The following is a 20,984-nucleotide window of genomic DNA, read 5'->3' on the forward strand; positions in this document are numbered from 1 at the left end:
TCCAATAGAACTTTCAGTGATAGAGGAAATTATCTCAGTCTCAGTGTCCAGTATGGCAGCCACCAGCCACATGTGGCTATTGAGCACTGGGAATCTGGCTAGTGTGACTGAGGAAATGGATTTTTAATTATAATGAATTTAAACTTAGTTTAATACAGCCACACATGGCTAATGGTTACCGTACTGGACTGGTGTAGGTCTAACACCATTAGTCTTTTCATATATAATTTTAGAAATACTTTATACCAGTGAACTCTCTCCAAGAGAAACTAATAGAGCTCCCAGTATAATACAGCCTTCCAGCTGCAAAAAGCTTATTTACTAAAAACATAGTTTACGGCTCACTCCACCCCATACACTAATCAATTACCCATCATATGCAGAATTGGTGCCTCCATTGTTTTTTCCAGAGAGAGCCTGCAGCACCAGCATTTGGGATGAAGAGACAGACTTACCCTCACCCAGAGGGGGTTCTTCTTCTTGCTCACTGGGGGAAGGAAGCAGGGGCTGCAGGGGTTCCATGTTAATGATGAGCTGTTTGTTCAAGGAGTGGGAACTGCGGCTCTGAGTAATGTTGGCTCTGAAAACAGACACAAGCCAGACAGGATTGGTTTCCATCACAAATGCTGGCCTCTCCATCTCAGCGGGCTGCCCAAGCTACCACTTTGTGTCTAGAGGGAACTACCTCCAGACACAGAGTGAATTGAGCCAGTATTAAAGATGAGGTAACGTTCAAGATAAATGGCCCTTTCTGCTCTTAAGGTCCTGACCAAATGTCCCTATGTTCTACTGCAACCCAACGAAAGAAAATACATTTCCCAATACATCACTAGCCCTGAGCATGCTAGGTGACAGCCTGGGTGTTTCTTAAAAAAAGAAAGAAGAAACAAAAAGACATGGGAGGTAGCTAGCACTGAACTAGATATGCAGAAAGGTGAATGAAGGGCATGGCTCAGAGAAATTTAACAACCACAAACAAACAAAAACAAAAACCCCTGCCAGACAGATGGTGCAGATGTTCTACAGCTATAAGCTATCTTTGTGTTGCTGGATGTCCAATGTTTAATAACAGTGTTTAATATTCTCAAAGTTATACCCTACTCACTAACTGGCCATGGCTCTGTTTCCTCCTCTGGAAAGGAGCATGCAGGTGTGTCTGGCTGAGACCAGCAACAGATGGCAAGGAAACTGTGCAGGTATCTCGTTAAGCCTATTGGTTGGCAGCTGGGGAGCCCGCTTGCCCTACCTGCTGCAGAGATACTAGCTGCTTGCCCTAGTCTGCCTGCAGGTGGATGTTTGCGCACCCTTCCCCACTCCCCATGCTTCCTGTCAAAACCAAAACCAGTGCATACTTTAAAAAGGAGTCAAATGTTGCCTTCCCCTGGAAGCCTTCCCAGATTGCTCCTCCCAGTGCACACAGTCTCTCTCTCTCCCTTCCTCTCCCTGTCTTTGACTACTTTCTCTTCTTTCATAACTCACTGCATTTTCACCTCTGTCTCTGTCTAGTTATTGGGGTACTGATCATCCCCACCTCGATAAGCACCTTAAGGGCAGAGACTGAGCCAGCCATACTCGTGCATCTCACTTGGCATCTTGTGAAAATGTGCTCGGGTTTGAAACTGAAGTGCACCGAATGCAATCCTGGCTTGACATATGTTGCCATTTCAGCCTGGTCAGAATGTTCCCTAGACCGGCTGACAGGACTACCTTCTAGCCTGAGTGTTTCTGTTGGGCAACAGGAGTGGGGAACAGCAAGATGCCTGCTACCATCTTGAATTAAAAGCTCCCATGGCTGGCATGGGCTAGAAAGGAAATTTATGAGGACTTGCTTAGCCATGGAGTCCTTTTCTTCATTATTTCATTTTATAGCCATTTACTCTGCAGCTGATATATACGAATTGGACATTCTGCTTTGTTCCAGAGAACCGTAGTCCCCACCTTAAGTAACTCACTGTCTAGAACCATAATTTTTAAGCTTTCTGGTCTGAGACCTACATTAATAAATACTTTTCTCTTTTTTTTTTTTTTGAGACAGAGTCTCGCTCTGTCACCTAGGCTGGAGTGCAGTGGTGCAATCTTGGCTCACTGCAACCTCTGCCTCCTGGGTTCAAGCGATTCTCCTGCCTCAGCCTCCTGAGTAGCTGGGACTACAGGTGTGTGCCACCACACCCAGCTAAATTTTTGTATTTTTAGTAGAGACAGGGTTCACTGTGTTAACCAGGATGGTCTTCATCTTCTGACCTCGTGATCCACCCATCTCGGCCTCCCAAAATGCTTGGATTACAGGCTTGAGCCACTACGCCCAGCCCCAAGAAACACATTTCATATAATCTCCCTGTACCCAAACACACACAGGAAGAAGCACAACTGAAATTAATGTCTTATGGAACAATAGTTACATATCTGTGTATAATCCACTATTTTAAAATTCTACTTCATTTTAAGTCCTGGTCTTGATCACTACTTTATTTCATAACTACCCTCGACTTTTTATTTTCATTTTTTTTATTTTTGAGACAGAGTCTCACTCTGTCGCCTAGGCTGGAGTGCAATGGCGCGATCTTGGCTCACTACAACCTCTGCCTCCTGGGTTCAAGCGATTCTCCTGCCTCAGCCTCCCAAGTAGCTGGGATTACAGGCATCTACCACCATGCCCAGCTAGTTTTTGTATTTTTAGTAGAGATAGTGTTTCACCATGTTGGCCAGGCTGGCCTCACACTCCTGACCTAAGGTGATCACCCATCTTAGCCTCCCAAAATGCTGGGATTACAGGCGTGAGCCACCACACCCAGCCACATGACTCCTTTATGTGCTGTAGCCACAGCTGAAACACCATGCCTCTCATGAAGGTGACTGATGGCCAGGGTCCCATGGGAGCACCAAGGAGGGGCACCTAATCCTGTGTGAGTGAGGAGAGAGCCAGGAGTGACCTCCCAAGAGAGGTGACGCCTGCAGCTGTTCTGGTGAGCACAGTGCTTCCTACAGGGAAAGAACCCTAGATAGAGAAATCTTTACAAAAGGAAGGATGGGAGGGAGGGAGGAAGGGAGGGATAAAAATTCGCCATGAGCAGTCTCTTCTTTTATTGTGAAGGGTTCTCAGTTTTTGAGCTCTCCTGGGATTTCTTCTGGCCATGGCCACTCATGACTATGATTCTAGCTCTGCAAAGTATAACATTCTGTCATTCCTGTGTGGACTGTGTAGCTTTCTGACCTCTGAAAAGCCCATCCATCCATTCTTGCGCGTGCAATTCTGAATTGCTCTATTCCACCTCTGACCGTCCATGCCAGCTGGACTGGCTGCTGTTCCTATCCCCAGGAATCACTGCTTATGCTACAACGATGGGCCCTCGGTGAGACTTTATGAGCTTATTTTGCTCCCCATCAGACCTCCTTCCAACATTCTTCAGCTGGAGATACGAAGCATCCTGCTGCCCCCAACCCACAACATTGCAATGTCCAGACAATTGCATAGCTCTAAGACAGGCTGGGTTCACCAGGCTGATATCCCAGGTATAAGCCTGCCTTGGCATTAGATGGCCATAAGGATGCAAGCTCGGCCCCAACATTCACAGGCTCCTGTTGCTCTGTTGTAGCAGAGGCCCATGGCCAGGGACAGGTGCATATAGGATGTGCCTTGTATTAGACCAGGTGACTCCTGCAGTGGATTACAACCCCGAGACTCTCCAATAAAATGACTCAGAGAAGAACATTTCTTCCCTGATAAGTATAAGACTCAGATAAACTCAAAGGTGGATACAACTAGGGATTTCCCTGGAGCACAAAGAATCCAGGGCTCCCAGCCCAATGTGAGGCACTTTGACAGCCTGGGGGAAAAAGTCAGCAACATTAAAAAACAACAGGCCAAGTCTCCCACCTTTCACTATTGTGATGGCCTGAATGTCTGTGTTCCCTTAAAATTCATTTGTTGAAACCTAATCTCCAATGTAATGGTATTAAGAGGAGGGGCCTTCAGGAGGTGATTAGGTCATGATCACATGAATAGAATTAGTATCCTTATAAAAGAGGTCTGAGAGAGCTTGCTTCTCCCTTCTGCCATGTGAGGACACAGCAAGAAGGCACTATCTATGAGGAAGCAGGCATTTGCCAGATGCTGAATCTGCTGGTGTCTTGATCTTGGACTTCCCAGCTTCTAAAACTGTGAGAAATAAATTTCTGTTGTCTATAAGCCACCCGGCCTATGGTATTTTGTTATAGCAACCCAACTGGACTAATAAATCTACCAACTCCTTTAAACTAAAGATTACACCTTCTTACCTAATTCTCTCTTTAAACTTTTTAAAGGTGCCAACTGATCCTGGCTTCATTCAAAGCAAGAGACTGCCAGCCCAATTGAACTAATGACAAATATAATATCCAAATTTGAATGGCCATCTTCTTTTCATTTGCAAAGTTGTTTGTATAAACTTTACCTCATCTTTTTCTCTTAGTGTGTCTTGCCTGTAAGACAGGCAAGGTAAATATCATATTTGCAGATGAGAAAACTGAGACTCAGGGAGCTTATGTAATGTGACTAAAGATGCTTATATGGGCAAACTTAGGACTCAAAGCTCAAAGCCAGATAATCTGATTCCTGGTCCAAGGCTTTTGCTGTGCTGCACACTGCCTTTCTGCGTGATTTGGCCTGCAATGTCCCAAAGGAGACTCTGCTTGCTACCCCTACTGTCCTCCTGTTTCTGGCTACATGAGGTCCCACTGTGTCAGGCACTTTCTTAAGTATGTGCAGATGTCCCAGTCGGCTTCCACTCTGCCTTTCCACCTGAACTCCTGAGGTAACTGTGTTTATGCCTGAGGTCCCCCCAGGCCAGGCTAGGATACGTGCCATGTTTCTCCAGTCTCAGAATCCATCTATCAGACGACTCTGCAAAAATATGTGGTCCACTTTGCAGCCTACTCATGCATGTACTCCCAGCATAGAATGATCTCCAAATGAGGTTGTCATTAAGAACTCTATTGAAATAGAAAGGTTTCCTTTGGGAACTACAATTATATTCTAATACTGGGGCAAATGTGGTTTGAATATATTTATCCCATTTGTTTTTCTCATTGTGTATGTAAGATGGGCAAGAAAAATACCATATTTACAGGTGAGGAAATTGACATTATGTAGCTCAACTAAAAGATGCTTATATAGGCAGACTCAGGACTCAAAAATGGTAGCATAAAATAGTGACTCCTGGAGTTCCTATATCCCTCCTTGAAATTAAAAGAAGTAGTGCCAGCCTCTAAAAACTCCACCTGGAGGGATTTTAATGTGAATGTATCTGTCATATTCCAGTTTTTCATTTTTGGATGAGAGATGGCAGTAATATTATCAACACCTCATATTTGTATGGCACTTTAGAATTTTTAAGCACTTTATTTTAATACTCATAACAAAGCCTAGAAGTCGGGCAAAGTGATGTTGTAAATCTCACTTTATACATGAGTAAGCTGATGATCTGAGAAGTGATTTACCCAAGGCCATACAGCTGGCAAACAACACAGCTAAGATTAGAACCCACTCGTGACCCCTACACAAGTGCTGTGTTAGGTACAAATGCTGCCTCAAGAGTGTCTGCAGTGGTGGCTGCTATGCCCAGGTGGCTCACACAACCAGCCCTCGCTCACCAAGCTACAGCCCTCTGCCTCACTGGGCCTCTGGAACAGGCAGAAGATTGTCACCCAGTGGCCAGTTCAGGAGGGTTTGGCTTGGGTATCTTGTCATCAGTGATGATCAGCAAGAAAACATCAGAGTTAGCTTCTGCTCCTCTTTTTGAAGAAGAAGAAAAATTCCAAGAAAGTGTTCTCAGTCTGCTTCTGTTTCTCCATATAAACACACACACCTCAGCAGATGTAGGAGTCTGTGAACTTGGCATTATTTGAAGAGTAGAATCTCAGAATGTGAAGAAAATTCACTAATTAAAGCCTTATCACCACCATTGTAGACTATCACCTCTGAACGCCCACCACAAGAGGAGAGCTTATTACTACATTCTCACTTTTGATAGCAGCTTCAAAGAAGCTGAAATACTTTGAAAACCAAACAATTGTCCAAGAGGAACAATTTCCTACCACACAACCAGCTACTGGGATGGAAGGAGGAGTTGCCTGAATGAAGGTTTCACACATCACTATGGCTCTGACCACAATGCTGTCTCTGGTGAGATTGAGGTCCCCGGGGCAGCACCTTGGACAGATCTCAAATCAAAGAAAATGACAGGTGCTGCTGTCATCCCATACTCCTAACTCATGCATTCATTCAACAGCTATATATTGACCTCTACTATGTGCCAAGCACTGTGTTAGGTGCTTGGGGACATGGAGATGAACAAGATAGACACGGTCCTTTCCTCCAGGAGGTTGCTTTGTAGCATTACATTAATCAAATTCTTTCTGGTGTTGTCAGAGATTTGAGAGATGCTGCAAAGAACCATGGAGGTATCCTAAGGATGTGAACTCAACAGTCTTTCATATACCCGGGGGGAGGTGGAAGAGAAAGAGCATTCAAAGCAGGTCTCAAGGGCCCCTAGGTCCTTGTTTGCAGTAATATCTTGGGAGATTTTAGAAGATTCCAGAAAAGGGAAACTATGATTTGGTGGATGCCTCAGCATGTATCCACTTTCCTCGCACTCTGGGGTTCAGTCTACTCCAAGAAAAGTGCTTCACTTCAGCAAGCCTGCTCCCTTCACCCTTCCACCACCTGTTACCAAGAGTCTGGCTACTCAAAGTGTGGCCCATGGACCAGCCGCGTGGCCATCATCTGAGAAAATGTTAGAAACACAGACTCTCAAGCATCACTCCAGGCTTCTTGAATCAGAATCTGATTTTAACAGAATCCCGAGGTGATCCCTGTGCAAGTTACAATTTGATAAACCCTGAGCTAGAAAGCCTTGGTTTCCACAAATTATTCAAACCAAAATTTACAAGAGAAGCATTTTAAAAAATTCTTTATTGACCTCATTAACCATCCAAAGATGGTAACTTTGAGACTCAAAAAGCCTTATTTTTTGGAATATGTATCTCTGAAAGTATATTGTAAAAAAAGTGTCCTGCTTTGTGTTTGTGCTACCAGGAGAACTCCCTCAGCATCAAGTATTTAAGATCAAATATTTGAGCTTCAACCTGGAAGAATAAAATGCATGCTGAGCCACTTGGGGTAGTTCCACCTCCACTACCAGCTTCTAAGAAAATGCCAGGTGCTCTCAGGGTGCTACAGAGAAAAGAGCTGAGAACACAGAAGCAGGACACTGGAGTTCGAGGCTTAGGTCTGCCATCAAAAAAAGTCAGGACCTTGGATAAATGACTTAACTTGTCTGAGACTCAAGTTTCTTTGTCTACAAAACAGAAGCATCAAACTAGGCAATCCCTGAGGTCATTTCCAGTTCAAAGATTCTGAAAGGGATGAATGATATGTTTTATCATTTCCTCTTCATTTCTGCTGCATTGAATAAGTACAATTTGGGGAAGAGGAGGGAACCATAAGGACTTTTCTCATTGGTGGGCAGGCTGTACTTTCAGGATCTGCACCGACATGCCTGGAGCCAAGGTTCTCCAGCTTCTCTCATCCTGTAGTCTTCTGCTTCTTACAGTGTGATAGCCTGGTTTTGCAGACTTTCACATTACATCTCCTCACCAAGTCACCCCAAAGCAGGAACAAATTTTCTTCTGTACACATCTACATGGGATATCGTGCCAACTGCACTTCTGCTCCCCAGTGTGGGAGAGAAGTGCCATCTGGATGCTTCTCCAGGCTGGCTTAGCCACACTTCTGTGGGACCACAGCCTCCTCCTGCCCAACAACCCCAAGGGACAGGGTAGAGAGGCACCCAGCTCATTTAGTCACCCTGGAAATGCAGGAAACTGGAAAATCCAAGCATAAAGGAAATACCTCTGGGTTTCAAAGATGGGGAAGAAAGGGCAGGTGCAAACCAGTGTATGGGGGACTTCCTAAATAATTTACCTCATGGTGATCTTTCCTTAAAAAGTGGGAGGCAAACACATTGAGAATGTTGAGCTTTAGATACGCAGCATATTTGAGGTTTGGGATGGGCAATGATTTGTGTAAATTGTGGTAGTGTGAAGTCCAACATGTTAAGAGAATATTTAATTTCTAAGAATGACTGCATATGGTCACCTTAATGGAGGTGTGTACTCTTGAGCCAACAATGACTAAGTCCTTCATTCCTCTGCATGGCCCTGGAGAGTAACGGCCCCATGAAAGGTCAGCCTGGAGTCAGGCCAACGGGAATGGCCAAATATGATGAATACAGGCGGGAACAGAGAACTTGTAAGAGGATGAGAAGACAGAGTTTGGCCAGGCGATGGCACAGCATCCTGCTTGTTAAGGTGATGCTCCAGACCTAATGAATGACTCTCCTGAGAGCACATAACTCAAAGTGGAGCCCAGCCATGCTCATGCCATGGCCCAGCCAAATCTGTCTGAGTGAGATGTCTAAGGAAGTGAGCATGTCCTTCTTTAATGCTGTATGTCACTACACAAAGGGATGTTATAGGGGATTTGGAAAAGCCAGCTTTTAAAGCCACCTGAACCCGCAGTGATCATCCACTCACCTGTGCACCTCAGGAGGCTCCCTCTGGATCTTGGAACTGGCCTCCACCACCTCTTTGGCAACTTTCCCACTGCGAAAGACAGAAACACATGTGTGTGCACACATACTCAGAGAAGAATGGGAGGGATATGCACAAGTGTCCTTTTGTTAACTTCGCAGGTGTCTGACCCAGCTATAGAAATCATGAGGGGGAAAATTACGGTAGAGTTTGAGGGTGCCCTGTGAGCATAAGAGAGCAATGGAGTAGAAATGGAAGACTCAAACAGAGGCAGAAGCCAAAGGCCACTTATTTGCAAGCAGAATTTTGAAATTTAAGTGGCTGCCCATCCCCACTCCCTCACTGAAATGGAACCATTGGTACCCACCTATATCGAAATCTACTTCCTTTAAAAAATATCTTGCTGCTTGATACAGTCTTGATCTGACTGGATTTTGCATACCTTTAAGAAAAAGCAAAGCACAGGTGGTTAGGACATTGGAAAGTCCACTTACAACATGCTATAGAGGTGTGGTGATGGGATATTTTTACTGCAAGAAAGAAATGTACCTTGTGACTCAGCCTGCATTGTGCACACAAACTATAAGAAAAGCTTCACAAAAGAATAGTTACTTTCACTATGTGTATTGCATTCTAATATTTTCTATGCTATTTCCTTTCATTCTTTTTAAATTCATGACCCACATACTGGGTTTCATAATTCATTAGTGGGTCACAACCTGTAAAAAGGACTGGGCAATGATGATCAGAAGGAATTCTCCCCTAATTTCTATCTGAAGATATGGAGAAGAGGGAATTTTGTGACATGGCATCAGGAAGTTCGTGGTTGTTAGGGCACTTTGCTGCCTATTCCTGTATCCATAGTGAGGCAGAAAACAGCTTCCTGGCAACAGAGGTCACTGACTATGCCACGAAGAACTCACTGTGCATTGCCCAAGTGAGGGAACAAGGGTCCCGCATCACCACAGGAATGGTCACTGGCTTCTGTGTCACCATGACCCAGTGCCCTTTAAAAGAACCCACAGTGGTAGATGACTAAGATACACGAGGCAGAAGCTGTCCAGCCAAGAACTGATTCAGCACCTCTGAGCCCTACTCGTAAATAAGAACAAAACAACAACACTCTGAAAAGCAGCCTAGAGCCTGGGCTGCCGGGAGGCTGCACACAGGGCACTAAATTACTGTGACAGCTGAGGATGGCTCTACAGCAGTCATGTTAAGCCTTGTACAATTAAATCCAACAAGTTAGAAAGAACAGGTCTCAGAGAGTTCAGCATCATTCAAAATACTGATAGTCACAAAATCTTAAACACACACAGACAAAATCAGTATGATCTGTAGCACCCTGAGCAAAGACATGCACGGAGCCAGGGAAGTTTCAGCACAGTGATCCCCACCCTTGAGCCTCTTGAAGCTTCCTTTATTCACTCAGCAATTATTAACTGAGTGCCAACCCTGCTCTGCACACCAAGGTAAGTACAAGAAAGACACATGGCTGATCTAGCCTGGGGGCCAGAGAAGATGCCCTGAGGAAGGGACATCTGAGCTGAGATCAAGGGGCTGGAAGCTGTTAACCAGGGCATGGTGGAAGTGGTGGTGGATATACCCAGCAGAGGGCCAGCAGGCACAAAGCCATCAGCCTAAACATCTAGAGAACTAAAAAGACTCAATTATTCTAAGTTAAGCAACTCAGGAATGGAAAACCAAAAATTCTATGTTCTCACTTCTAAGTGGGAGCTAAGCTATGCATATGCAAAGGCATACAGAGTGATATAATGGACTTTATAGACTCAGAAGGGGAGGGTAGTAGGGGTCAGGGATAAAAACTACACATTAGTTGCAATATACACTAATTGACAGGTGCTCCAAAATCTCAAAATTCACCACAATATAATTCATCCATGTAACTGAAAACCATTTGTACCCCAAAAGGTATTGAAATTTTTAAACAATAAATAAAATACATTTTTAAAAGACTCAATGTGCATTTTCCCATGTTATTATTACTACACACACACATATTTTTTTCTTTTCCTAATAAAGATAAGTGAATGTACAGATGTACGAAGGAGAATAAGGCAAACTTGGACAGAGAGCCAGAATCCAATTTCCCAGGATTAGACCTTAAGTGGTCCTTGTTAAGGATCTTGGTCTTTATCGAGAGAACAATGGAAAGCCATAGGAACAATCTTTTGCAAAGAAGCCCCTTCCTACCACCTGTGTAAACAGCCCAAGATGACACAGAAGGGCACTGGCCACAAACATTAAGCAGGGAGAGTAAGATGGGCAAGGGAGGGCACAGGCCTTGGCAGGGGGACCCTGTCAGGGCAGGGCCCAGAGAAAACGGTACAGGACCCCTGAGGACACACAGAGGCACATGACAGCCATGGCCTTGGGGGGGCCCTGCAGTGTGCTGGCTGGAGCTTCCTTCCAGACCACACCCACTCACAAGGCTAGAAACCCCCAGCAAGCTGCATTGAGATGGTCCCAGCTGTGCCCCCCAACTCCTATGAGGACACGCCTGCTCTGGGCCCATCTGCACCCCCTAAAACTCCCCACTAGCCCTACAGAGCTGTGGCCTGACACTTTATCTACTGAAGCCTGAGAAAAGGACGATCACCTCTGCCCTCTCCTCATCTTCTTGGCAGGGTTGCTCCCAAGTCCTCAGGGATTGGGAGAAGAGAAAGCTTTAAAGAAGCTTCTATTTTTTATTGTCTGTGGTTGTTTTTTTTTTTAATTCCAGGTTCCTAAAGATCCTTGGGACAAAGTGGTTGGCTTAAAAAAAAAAAAAAAAAAAAAAAGATTGAGTTTCTTAATTGGGTTTTTAAAATTCAAATTCAACACTTCGCCCATTCTACAGAAGTGACATGTGAAGCTGGTGAAGCTAGCGCAGGCGTGAGTCAACCTCCTGGCCACTCAGGTGGCTCTTTTCTCACTAGTTTGGCCTTAGCTCTGGCCCTTCCAGGCCCCAGGAGGAAGCCACTATCATCGGCTTGAACCCAGACTGGCCTCTTAGAGGGAAGTCTCAGTCTCAGTACTGCTTCCCAAAAACCCTCAAAGTGACTCAAAAGAAGCAGGTCAAAAGATACATTTCACAAAGATGGCCAGTAGCTGTCTGCTCAGGATGAGCAGAGAGACAAGACTGTGCTTCTTTCTGGCAGCGGGTTCCCCTGGAGGAGTATCTGCAGGTGATCTGATTTGCTCAGAGACAGTTGCCTGAGAGCATTCCCACGAATCCCCTGCCCTCCCAAATGTCCAGGTGAACTCCCAGAATGTTTCAGCTGAGATTTTTAATGGAACGTTAACAGGGAGTTTATTCTGAGAGCTCAAATGACACCCATGCACTGGGAATTGGGAAACAAGGCTGTAGAGGGGAGGGGAATGGACAAAGGAGAGAGAATGTGGCCAGGTTAAAGTACATGAATCCGGAGTACCAGTTCCCAAACCTGGCGAGGCATCAGACTCCTGGAGTAGGTATAAAAAACACAGGTTCTCAGGCTTGATCATGAGAGATTCTGATTCGGTGGGTCTGAAGAGGGGCTTGACTTTAATCAAGCACCCTTAGGGGATTCCAAGAAGTCCACTTACATTTGAGAAACTCTGTGCCCCCAAATTCTCCTAGGATGACCCAAGAGGTGACATTTCACCTGAAAGAACAGTGGTCCAGATTCCTATTCATGTCTGGTTCTGTGACCTTCGTCATGCCGTGTGGCTTTGCTGAGCCTCAGTTTCTCTACATATTATTAAAGGGGGAGGGTGTCATAATATTTCATAGTACTCTCGGGAGGGTTACACAAGAGTAAATGATTTGAAAGCACCTAGCATCATACCTGCTCATTATATAATAGTTTCCCTTCCTCCCTTCCTTCCCACCTTCCTCCCTCCCTAATATTAGTCTCAAACCTCTTCATCGCCTTCTCACTATGAAGCTACCAAAGCCAATCCTCTAAATCATGGAGGTTCCAGAAAACCATGTTAAACACTCTGGAAGCAAATAAAAGAGCTCTAACTCTAGCCAAAATGTTCTGAGTACTCTGTTTACCAGACTCTCCCATCAACGGCAAGCCCAGGGAAGAGTATTCTTCCCACAGAAAGCAATGAATTCACAGCCTCATTGGAACAGCAATTCGCTCTCCTACAGCCTTCTGCCTTCCTTTCCACCTGCCGTCTCCCACTTCAACTTCCAACTCCCCATCAAAGTCCCAACACAAGAAGTATGACTATGCTCAAACATCTGACCTCACGAAGAAATCCAGATCGTCTCTGCAGGAGCACACCTCCCCTCTCCCCAACCTGCAATTTCTCCTCTGAAACCTGCTATTCCAGGGGCTTGGATGAAGGTCAGGATAGGTACTGGGGGACATTGGGTGGTGCTCCAAGAGGCCACCTCTAGAATTAACAACACAATTTCCTATTGAAGTCATAATTTAGAGCTCCTGCAGTAACCATAACAATAACAGCATTTACTGAGCCTTTAATATGGGCAATGCCCCATCCAAAGCACCTTTAATATACAATTCCTTTTATAATCACAGCTCTCTGCTAGGAGGAAGGGATCCACATTTTCACATAAGGAAAATAAGCACAGAGAGGTTTAATCACTTTACCATGGTTCCACGATAGAAGCTGCAGGAACCAGGCTATAAATCTAAGTCTGTCTGATTTCAGTATTTAAAAAATCATGCTCTAGTCGTACTAGCTCTCAAATTTTAGTGAGCAACAAATCACCTGGAAGGCTTTTTAAAACACATGTCTCTGATTCAGTAGATCTGAGGAAGAGCCCAAGAATCTGCATTTCCAAAAAATCCCGGGAGTGATGATTCTGGTCCAGGGACCTGATGGGAGAATCACTGAACTAAAGCAAGTCTTAACCCCTCGACAGCAAGTTAGCAACAACTGGGAAACTTTTAGCATTGCCAACACCTAGGTTCCTCATCCCAGATTCAGATTTCTCAAAATAACAGCTTTGTCGAGATATAATTTACATACCTTAAATTTCACCCTTTTAGAATGTACACTTTGGTGGGTTTTAGTATAATTCATGAAGATAAAAAAAGAAATTACGAAAATCAATCACCACTATCTAATATGAAAACATTTTCATCACCTCCCAAAGAAACCTGTCACTGCAGTGGGTATTGGCAGTCACTCCCTGATTCCCCTCCTCATCTCACCTACTCCCAGCCCTAAGCAACCACTCATCTACTTTATATATTTGCCATTTTAGATATTTCATTTCAATGGACTCATGCAATATGTGGTGCTTTGTAAATGGTTTCTTTCACTTAGCATACAGTTTCCAAGGCTCATCCAAGTTGTAGTATCAGTTCTGCATTCCTTTTTATGGCTGAATGATGTACCATTGTATGGATATACTGCGTTTTGTTTATCCATTCATCATTTGATGGACATTGGATTGTTTCCACTTTTTGGCTATTACAACTAATGCTGCTATGAACGCTTGTGCACAGTTTTAATGAAGACCCAGATTCTGCTTTAATTGGGTCTGGGGTAGGATGCAGGGACCCATAGCACTGGTATTAATAGTTTTTAAAATCTCCTCCAGGTGATGTTAATGTAGTCAGGATTGAGAACTGCTGGTTTAGAACCTTATTACTTGGAGTGTGGTCTATGGACCCACAGCACAGTATCCCCTGGAATTTATTAAAAATATGGACCCTCATGCCCACCCCAGACCTTTAGAATTAGAATGCACATTTTAACCAGCTCCCCAGCTCATTCATATATGCATTCAAGTGTGAGAGGCACTTGTTTAGGGAGCTAGTCTGGGTTCTTACCTACCAGGCATAACACTGTTCCTTTGACAAAACGTACACCAAACTCTGAATAAGAACTGTATTAGGAACTGCTTTTATCCCTTGCACACAATTCCAAAACAAATTGGGAACAGAGTGTCATACAGCCTCAACCATGTATCCAGTACACAGCAAAAAGTGTGAGATAAAGATGCTGTGAATGAAAACATCAGTGAGCCCCTGAATCCCTCAATGCGTCCAGTGTGCTTTCAGTGAACCAGCACCCAGAAACAGTGAGCTCTAGGGCTGGCAGCACCATGACAGACCACACATGGTATAAAGGAAGCTCTTAAATGGTGAATACGTTTGTGTTGGAGATCCCCTGGGGTCTGGAGTAGGCGGGAAAAATCAGAGTTTCTGCGTCTGGGCTCCATTCCCAGGCAGATCTCAGAGCCAGGGCTTTCAAAACAGATCTGTGGCCCTGAGCCAGCTGACAACCAGCAGCGCATTTGCGTCCTAAAAGCACACTGGGGAATTCGCAAGCAGAGGCCCCGGGGCCTCCCCGCTCCCATGCAGGTGAAGTAAAAATGGAAGGAACAAACCATCTGGGAAACAAGATCAGGGCCTTGCTCTGCCAGCTGAAACCATTAAAATGCAGGGCCAGCAGGACAGAGCTAGAAGCAGGGCCAGGACCTCTGCCCAGGGAAGGGTGGGCACAGTGAAGGAAGCAGGCACACCCCTGAGGTTACCAGAATCAGTCTTCCAAATGAAAAGGAGTGGGCTCTTCATCCAACTGCTGCTCAGAATATTCTCATCATTAGCAGAGGGGGCAGTAATAGAGCAGCAGCTTCTGCTTATCAATGGTTCATATGCCTGGCAGAACTGAACACAGCAAGGCAGGTAATTCAATCTCATTTCGCAGATGAAAAATAAAGATGAGGCTCCAAGAGATTAAGAGCTTTGTTCCAGGCCACACTGCTATAAATGACAGAGTCAAGATTTAGAACCAAGCCCATTGACTTCCAAAGCTCACACTCATTACACTATGCCCCAGTGGTACAAGCAAATGCACCCAGGTCAGTCCCAGGCCCATTCATTCTACAGGTGAGGAGTCTAAGGCCAGACAGCACTAACGTGACCTGGCCAAGGTCCCACAGCTGGGCCAGAACAAGTGATACTTCCCCTCCTTCCTCAGGAACAAGGATGGTTATGGGATAACGGAGGAACAACATGTTCAGGCAAATCTCAGATCGCTATAAATATTCAGGTTTAGAAGTCGAATAAGATGAGGGTAGCTTGGTTAACTATAGCCAAAGTGCCAATGCAAAGACTGGTCAACCGTATACAGTTTGTCACTTGTGCTCACAGCTAAACCCTCCAAGTCTTCTGAAGCATCCACAAGTGACTGGAAGGGACTTCTCTGACATGCCAAGTTGACCTACCTAGTTCATGATAAAACTATCAGAATACCTTCCTTACTAGCTGCCAGCTAATCTGCTTACCCAAAATGTGTAAAACACATTCTCCAGATTGCAGGTTTTTTCTCTCCCTTTCTCCTCTCAATTTTGTTTTTGCCTTTATTTAACTCTGTCTCTCAGCTGACTTCCTCATATATGATAAAATAACGTGCGTGAAATAGCAAATGAATGTCTCCAAGTTATTCTTTGATACGGACCCAGTGATTTCACTAAAGTATCTTCAAGGCTGTGCCAAAGTCCTTCCAAGCAAAATTTGCTGTGTGGCTCTAAAGGGAGGCCTGTCTGCTAGGTGTTCTCCTGTATCACTCCCTCCCATAGGTCTGTCTGCACGTAAAGAATGATCAACCACACCTACTGCACCTCTGTTGCCTCTTTTGCACTGGTCAAGCCATCTGTGTCTGGCCTCAAGACCTCCTGGTCCCTTATCACCTCTATTTCTACCTCATCTACCCTCTGCTCCAACCTTGTAGCCACTCACGTCCCACAAAATGCATCCTCCACATTCCTGCCGTGGTACCCTACGGGAGCTTGGATGTCCTTCCTCCACCTAAAAGGGTCTTCTACCTCCTAGCTCCCCTGGCAGCAAGACTCACCCTCTCCTCTGGATTCCTGTCCAGCTTTTTCCTTTTTTTTCATTTCCCCCTTGGTCTCTTACATGAAATAACAATCTTCTGAGGACAGGAACCATGCCTTATCAATCTGAGCTAGTAAACATGTTTTCAATGCCTGAGATCTTCAGGAAACAAAAAGAAAAGCAGAACCTAGTTCCTGCCCTCAGAGAGTTCAAACTGATTAAAGATCTGACATGTTGGTATGGAAAAATCTACAATCCAATAGAAGTCTTGGAGAAAGGAACAAGGGAGAGTAACTCCTCAGTGAGTATATAGTTTCCTTCTGGGATTGATGAAAATGTTTGGAAATAGAAATGATGGTTGGACAACATTTTAAACATACTCTGCCACTGAATTGTACACTTTAAAATAATTAATTTTCTGTCACATGACTTTAACCTAAATACAAATCATAAATACAGGTTAAAAAAAATAGAAATCGGATCTAGTACAGATACATAATACAGATATATAAAATTCTGTAATAAAATCATGTTATGGTGGATCTTGTTTTTGCCTTGTTTCTTCACTCCATTTATTAATTCCCTCATATGCAAGAAAATATTCACTGAAAATAACTAACTGAACATCTCCAAGTTATCCTTTGACAGGAAACAGATGGTTTCATTCAAGAAAGAACAGAAGAGTTCCAAAAGCTTAGGCACTGAAAACAATGTGTCAGGTCCTCAAAAAGCTAAATATAGAGTTACCCTATGACCCAGCAGTTCCATCCTAGGTATATGCCCAAGAGAACTGTCCACACAAAAACTTGTATTTAATGCTCATAGCAGCATTACTCATAGTAGCTAAAAAGTGGTAACAACCCAAGTGAGCATCAAGTGAGGAATGGATAAACCAAATGTGGTCTATTGAAACAATGCAGTATCATTCAATCATAAAAAGGAATAAAGTACTGAGACATGTTATAATATGGGTGAACTTTGGAGATATTTTGTGACAACAGGCACAAAAGGCCACATCGTTTATGATTCCACTTATACACAATGTTTATAATAGGTAAATCCATAAAAACAGAAAGTAGATTAGTGGTTGCCAGAGGTTGGGGGGAGGAGGAAATGGGAAATGACTGGTAACTGGCATAAGGTTTATTTTGGGAAGGATAAAAATATTCTGGAACTAGATAGTGATAATGGCTATATCACTTTGTGAATTACACTAAAAACCACAAAACTGTATACTTCAAAAGGGTAAATTTTATGGCTTGTAAATTAGATTTCCATTTTAAAATTTTTTCAAAAAAACAAAATAAAAAATCACTGAGGCTCCAACTAAAGACTGAGAGCGTCAGACCCTCTGTGTTTCCATCTCTGAACTCTCATATGGGTGAAGGCTTCTAGACATGTAGATTTTCCAAAGGCCAACTGGTCTCCTTCTTTATCAGTCCCCAAACATGCAGGAGGCACACAAAGACCTTGAAGTGGTGGTGGTCACGGGAAGGTCTACTGGTATACATCACCTCCTCCAATCATTCCTAGTACAGCATTTTGTGCATCATCTCACCCAGTGGTGTTCAAATTATGCTCCTGGGTTTTCCCAGGGCTGATGGGTTTCCTGGGACATGGGGATGTCAGTGCTAAACCTAGGAAAGGCATAGGCAACCTGGACAACTGGTCACCCAAGCTCCTGAAGAGCAATGAACAATGGGCAAAGAGTCTTCAATCTCCAATCCCAACCAAGACCCCATCTACCACCACAACTTCTCTTTTTATCTCCTTTACATGCTGGACTTTGCCTATACTTCAGATTAAGGAAAAGTATTCTGTGGCCGAAACTGGTTTCAAAATCATTATCCAAGCCATCATTCTCCTGATGGTTCTTATCAGCCAAAGCCCAGGAGGTTCAGAGACAGCATTTTCAGGGAGATGAGTCTAATCAGTAAGACAGAATCTCACTGTAAGGGGCAGTGGGACTGATCAAAAGCCACCTGGATGAGGTCCAGGGGTGTACAGTGCTGATGGCCTGAGCAGGGCTGGACTAGGCTCTTAGTTGCATCCACTACCACTGCCTTTCCAGTCAGCAAGCGTCTCTCAGAGGAGGTGTAACTCCATGCACAGATCTCAGTTTGAACTTCTTTTGAAACCTAAGAGCTTTACAGATGGTTTCTGAAGTCTTGTCCAGCATCTACTTTCTATGATCCTAGGCTCTGACAGCATTCCACCCATAAACCTTTGGGTCTATTTTCAATACACTGAAGCCTTCTTACTATGAACACAGGTGACTGTCTGCCAGAGGTCTCTTTTTCTGGTTGTGAAAGCACATCCAACCCATACTCAGAGTAAGCCAGAAATATCAGAGAGTATTAATTCTGGCCCCCAAAGCAGGCTTCAACCAAAATAAATGGCGAATTGGTAGATAAACAGCCCCACCTCTTTGCCCATTAGCAGGAGAACTGTGAGGCATATTATACCATGTCCCAGAGCCCAGTTGTCCACAGTAGTGACCTGCTCAATAATGCATCTTATATTGCTTCCCCATCTCACCACCCCCCGCCACTCCCCTACTGGTATGTCCATTGATTACATCCCAAATAAGATACTTGTACCAAACTCTATTTCAAGGCCTGCTTTGTGGGGGTGGGGGGAGGAGGGCAACCAAAAATTGATCCTGTGACATATTTTGTGGAAATAGCTATTTGAAATACACACACACACACACACACACACACAGTGGCCCACAGCCATTCCACAGGAAACATCCAACATAGAGCTCAGGACTTGGTCAGGCCAACAAGCCAACAATCACCGGGAGTCACCCTGAACAATGCACAAAATTTTAATTTACTTAAATATAACTTTTAAAACTGTATTAAAAGAAACAAATATGCAGCCATTTGCAAAACATAAAGAATTCCATGGGTGCTTTTAAAAGCTACAATTAAATGAATAAAAGCCACTTACTTATAAAAGGCCTGGTTTTCCACTCCACACTTCCAAAGATGTTTGCAGGCAGCTGGTGTTGAAGTATGGAATGCCAACATGGCTTTTTTCTAATTAAAAAATAACAAAACAAGAAAAGGCATGTAAAATACCATTTACATTTTCCGTGGGTTTTTTTTTTTTCAGGTGTTTACCTCTTTGTATCCTGTCTCCTATCACACAGACTTGAAGTAACTTAACATATTGCTATGTTATTTACAGTGTTATTAACATGGTATTCACCCCTCCCTCACCCTTTGCAGACATCACTAATGTATCTAGGACCTGTTTCTGATAAAAATCAGCCTCACAATGCTTCTCAACACTCCAGGCATCATCTGCCTCTCTGTCACACTGGAATTAGCCTAAAAACATATTTGCCATCCTTGAGGAACTAGTGCTTGGGCTGAAAACTCATGACAAGAGAACCCACAAATTTCTAGAGCTACCTCTGAGGCTTAATATTTTGTTAATGGTCTCCGCACAAATGCATTCCCTGGTGAATCCACAATCTATATCTAGTAACTCCCTTGTTTTAAGACTCTCTGGACTAATAGGCTCTGTTTATAACACTCTAATGAGCACTGGTTGTTGAATATTTAGCTTTGTAAGTATTCTTTATTTGTTTCACATGTCTGTATCTCGGCAAAAAGAGGTAGGGAGAGGTTCCATCTTTTATTTCCAAAGTCTATCCCAGTCTGTTTTGTACATGGGGGTGTACAATCAGCATTGCTCACTGACTTTATTGTTCAATGTACAAACCCAGTACTCATTTATTTGCCTCTAAAATATTTTTAGCATATAGCTTTCATTATCATCATACACTTCAAAGTCATGGTCTTTGGCGACTACAATACTAAAGGCATGTTTTATTCCTGAATCTCTCTCATGCACACACAATAACAGGCAGTTAAAGAAAAGCAGTATCTGACCTCCTTCTGGGTGCCAATCACGTAAAATGTCTTCCCTTCAAACTTCAACTTGCAGACATCTGGCCTAAGAAAAGAAAATCTCTGGGTAAGAAGAAAAAAAGTGGCGGCTAACCAAGGTACCTGGGTTTCCCATAGGAATCTGACTCAAAAATGCCAGGCAGACAGCACTGAAACAAGGTATTATCTTATCATTGGTGACGGTCTAATGGGCAGTGAAAAGCCTCGAGTGAATTATACAGCAATTCTCTTCCCAAGAGAGGATCCGCACACAGCTCAGAATTATTTATTCTATTATTTACAGTCAGGCTGCATCATTCTTCCAAGAAGCTCTAATGTTTGTGAACATTAATGATCAGAACAACATCAATTGCCCAGCCCACTTAGCAAGGTGGGAAGAATGTGGTGATTTCAGATTCAGTTAATGAAATGACGCGGATTCACAGTATCTGACTTTCTCCTCCTTCTGCATCTACTTCCAAGAAGCAAATCCACCGCACTGCAAAATGTTCACTCCTGTTTTCCCTGTTTACAAAAGAATTGTGTTCTTATATATTGGAGTTCCCATTCTTCTCAGCAAGGACTGGTTTAAATAGAAACATGTGACCCAATTCTGTCCAATTAGATACACGGGAAGTCTCCTACAGGGCTTCTAAAAAATTATCCTTGTTTGAAAAGGAGACACATGGAAGGGGCTGCTCTCCTC

General features: G+C 43.8%; 1 protein-coding gene across 4 annotated transcripts in view; it reads right to left on the reverse strand.

Annotated features, from left to right (window-relative positions):
• Nucleotides 1-20,984, reverse strand: part of FRMD3 (FERM domain containing 3) — a 296,450-nt gene that overhangs the window by 45,588 nt on the left and 229,878 nt on the right. For all 4 annotated transcript variants that reach the window (XR_004249840.2, XM_032164377.2, XM_058445800.1 and 1 more), the window contains exons 9-13: nt 20,282-20,345; nt 19,332-19,420; nt 8,936-9,010; nt 8,572-8,640; nt 456-580 (exon numbers count right to left, since the gene is read on the reverse strand). Coding sequence is in view for 3 of the 4 variants with exons in the window: in XM_032164377.2 (XP_032020268.1) it covers nt 456-580; nt 8,572-8,640; nt 8,936-9,010; nt 19,332-19,420; nt 20,282-20,345 (422 nt within the window). In the remaining variant the exon portion in view is untranslated. The remainder of the gene's footprint in view (nt 1-455; nt 581-8,571; nt 8,641-8,935; nt 9,011-19,331; nt 19,421-20,281; nt 20,346-20,984) is intronic.

The sequence above is a fragment of the Hylobates moloch genome, unplaced genomic scaffold (genome assembly GCF_009828535.3).
Source record: "Hylobates moloch isolate HMO894 unplaced genomic scaffold, HMol_V3 SCAFFOLD_10, whole genome shotgun sequence".
NCBI lineage: Eukaryota > Metazoa > Chordata > Mammalia > Primates > Hylobatidae > Hylobates > Hylobates moloch.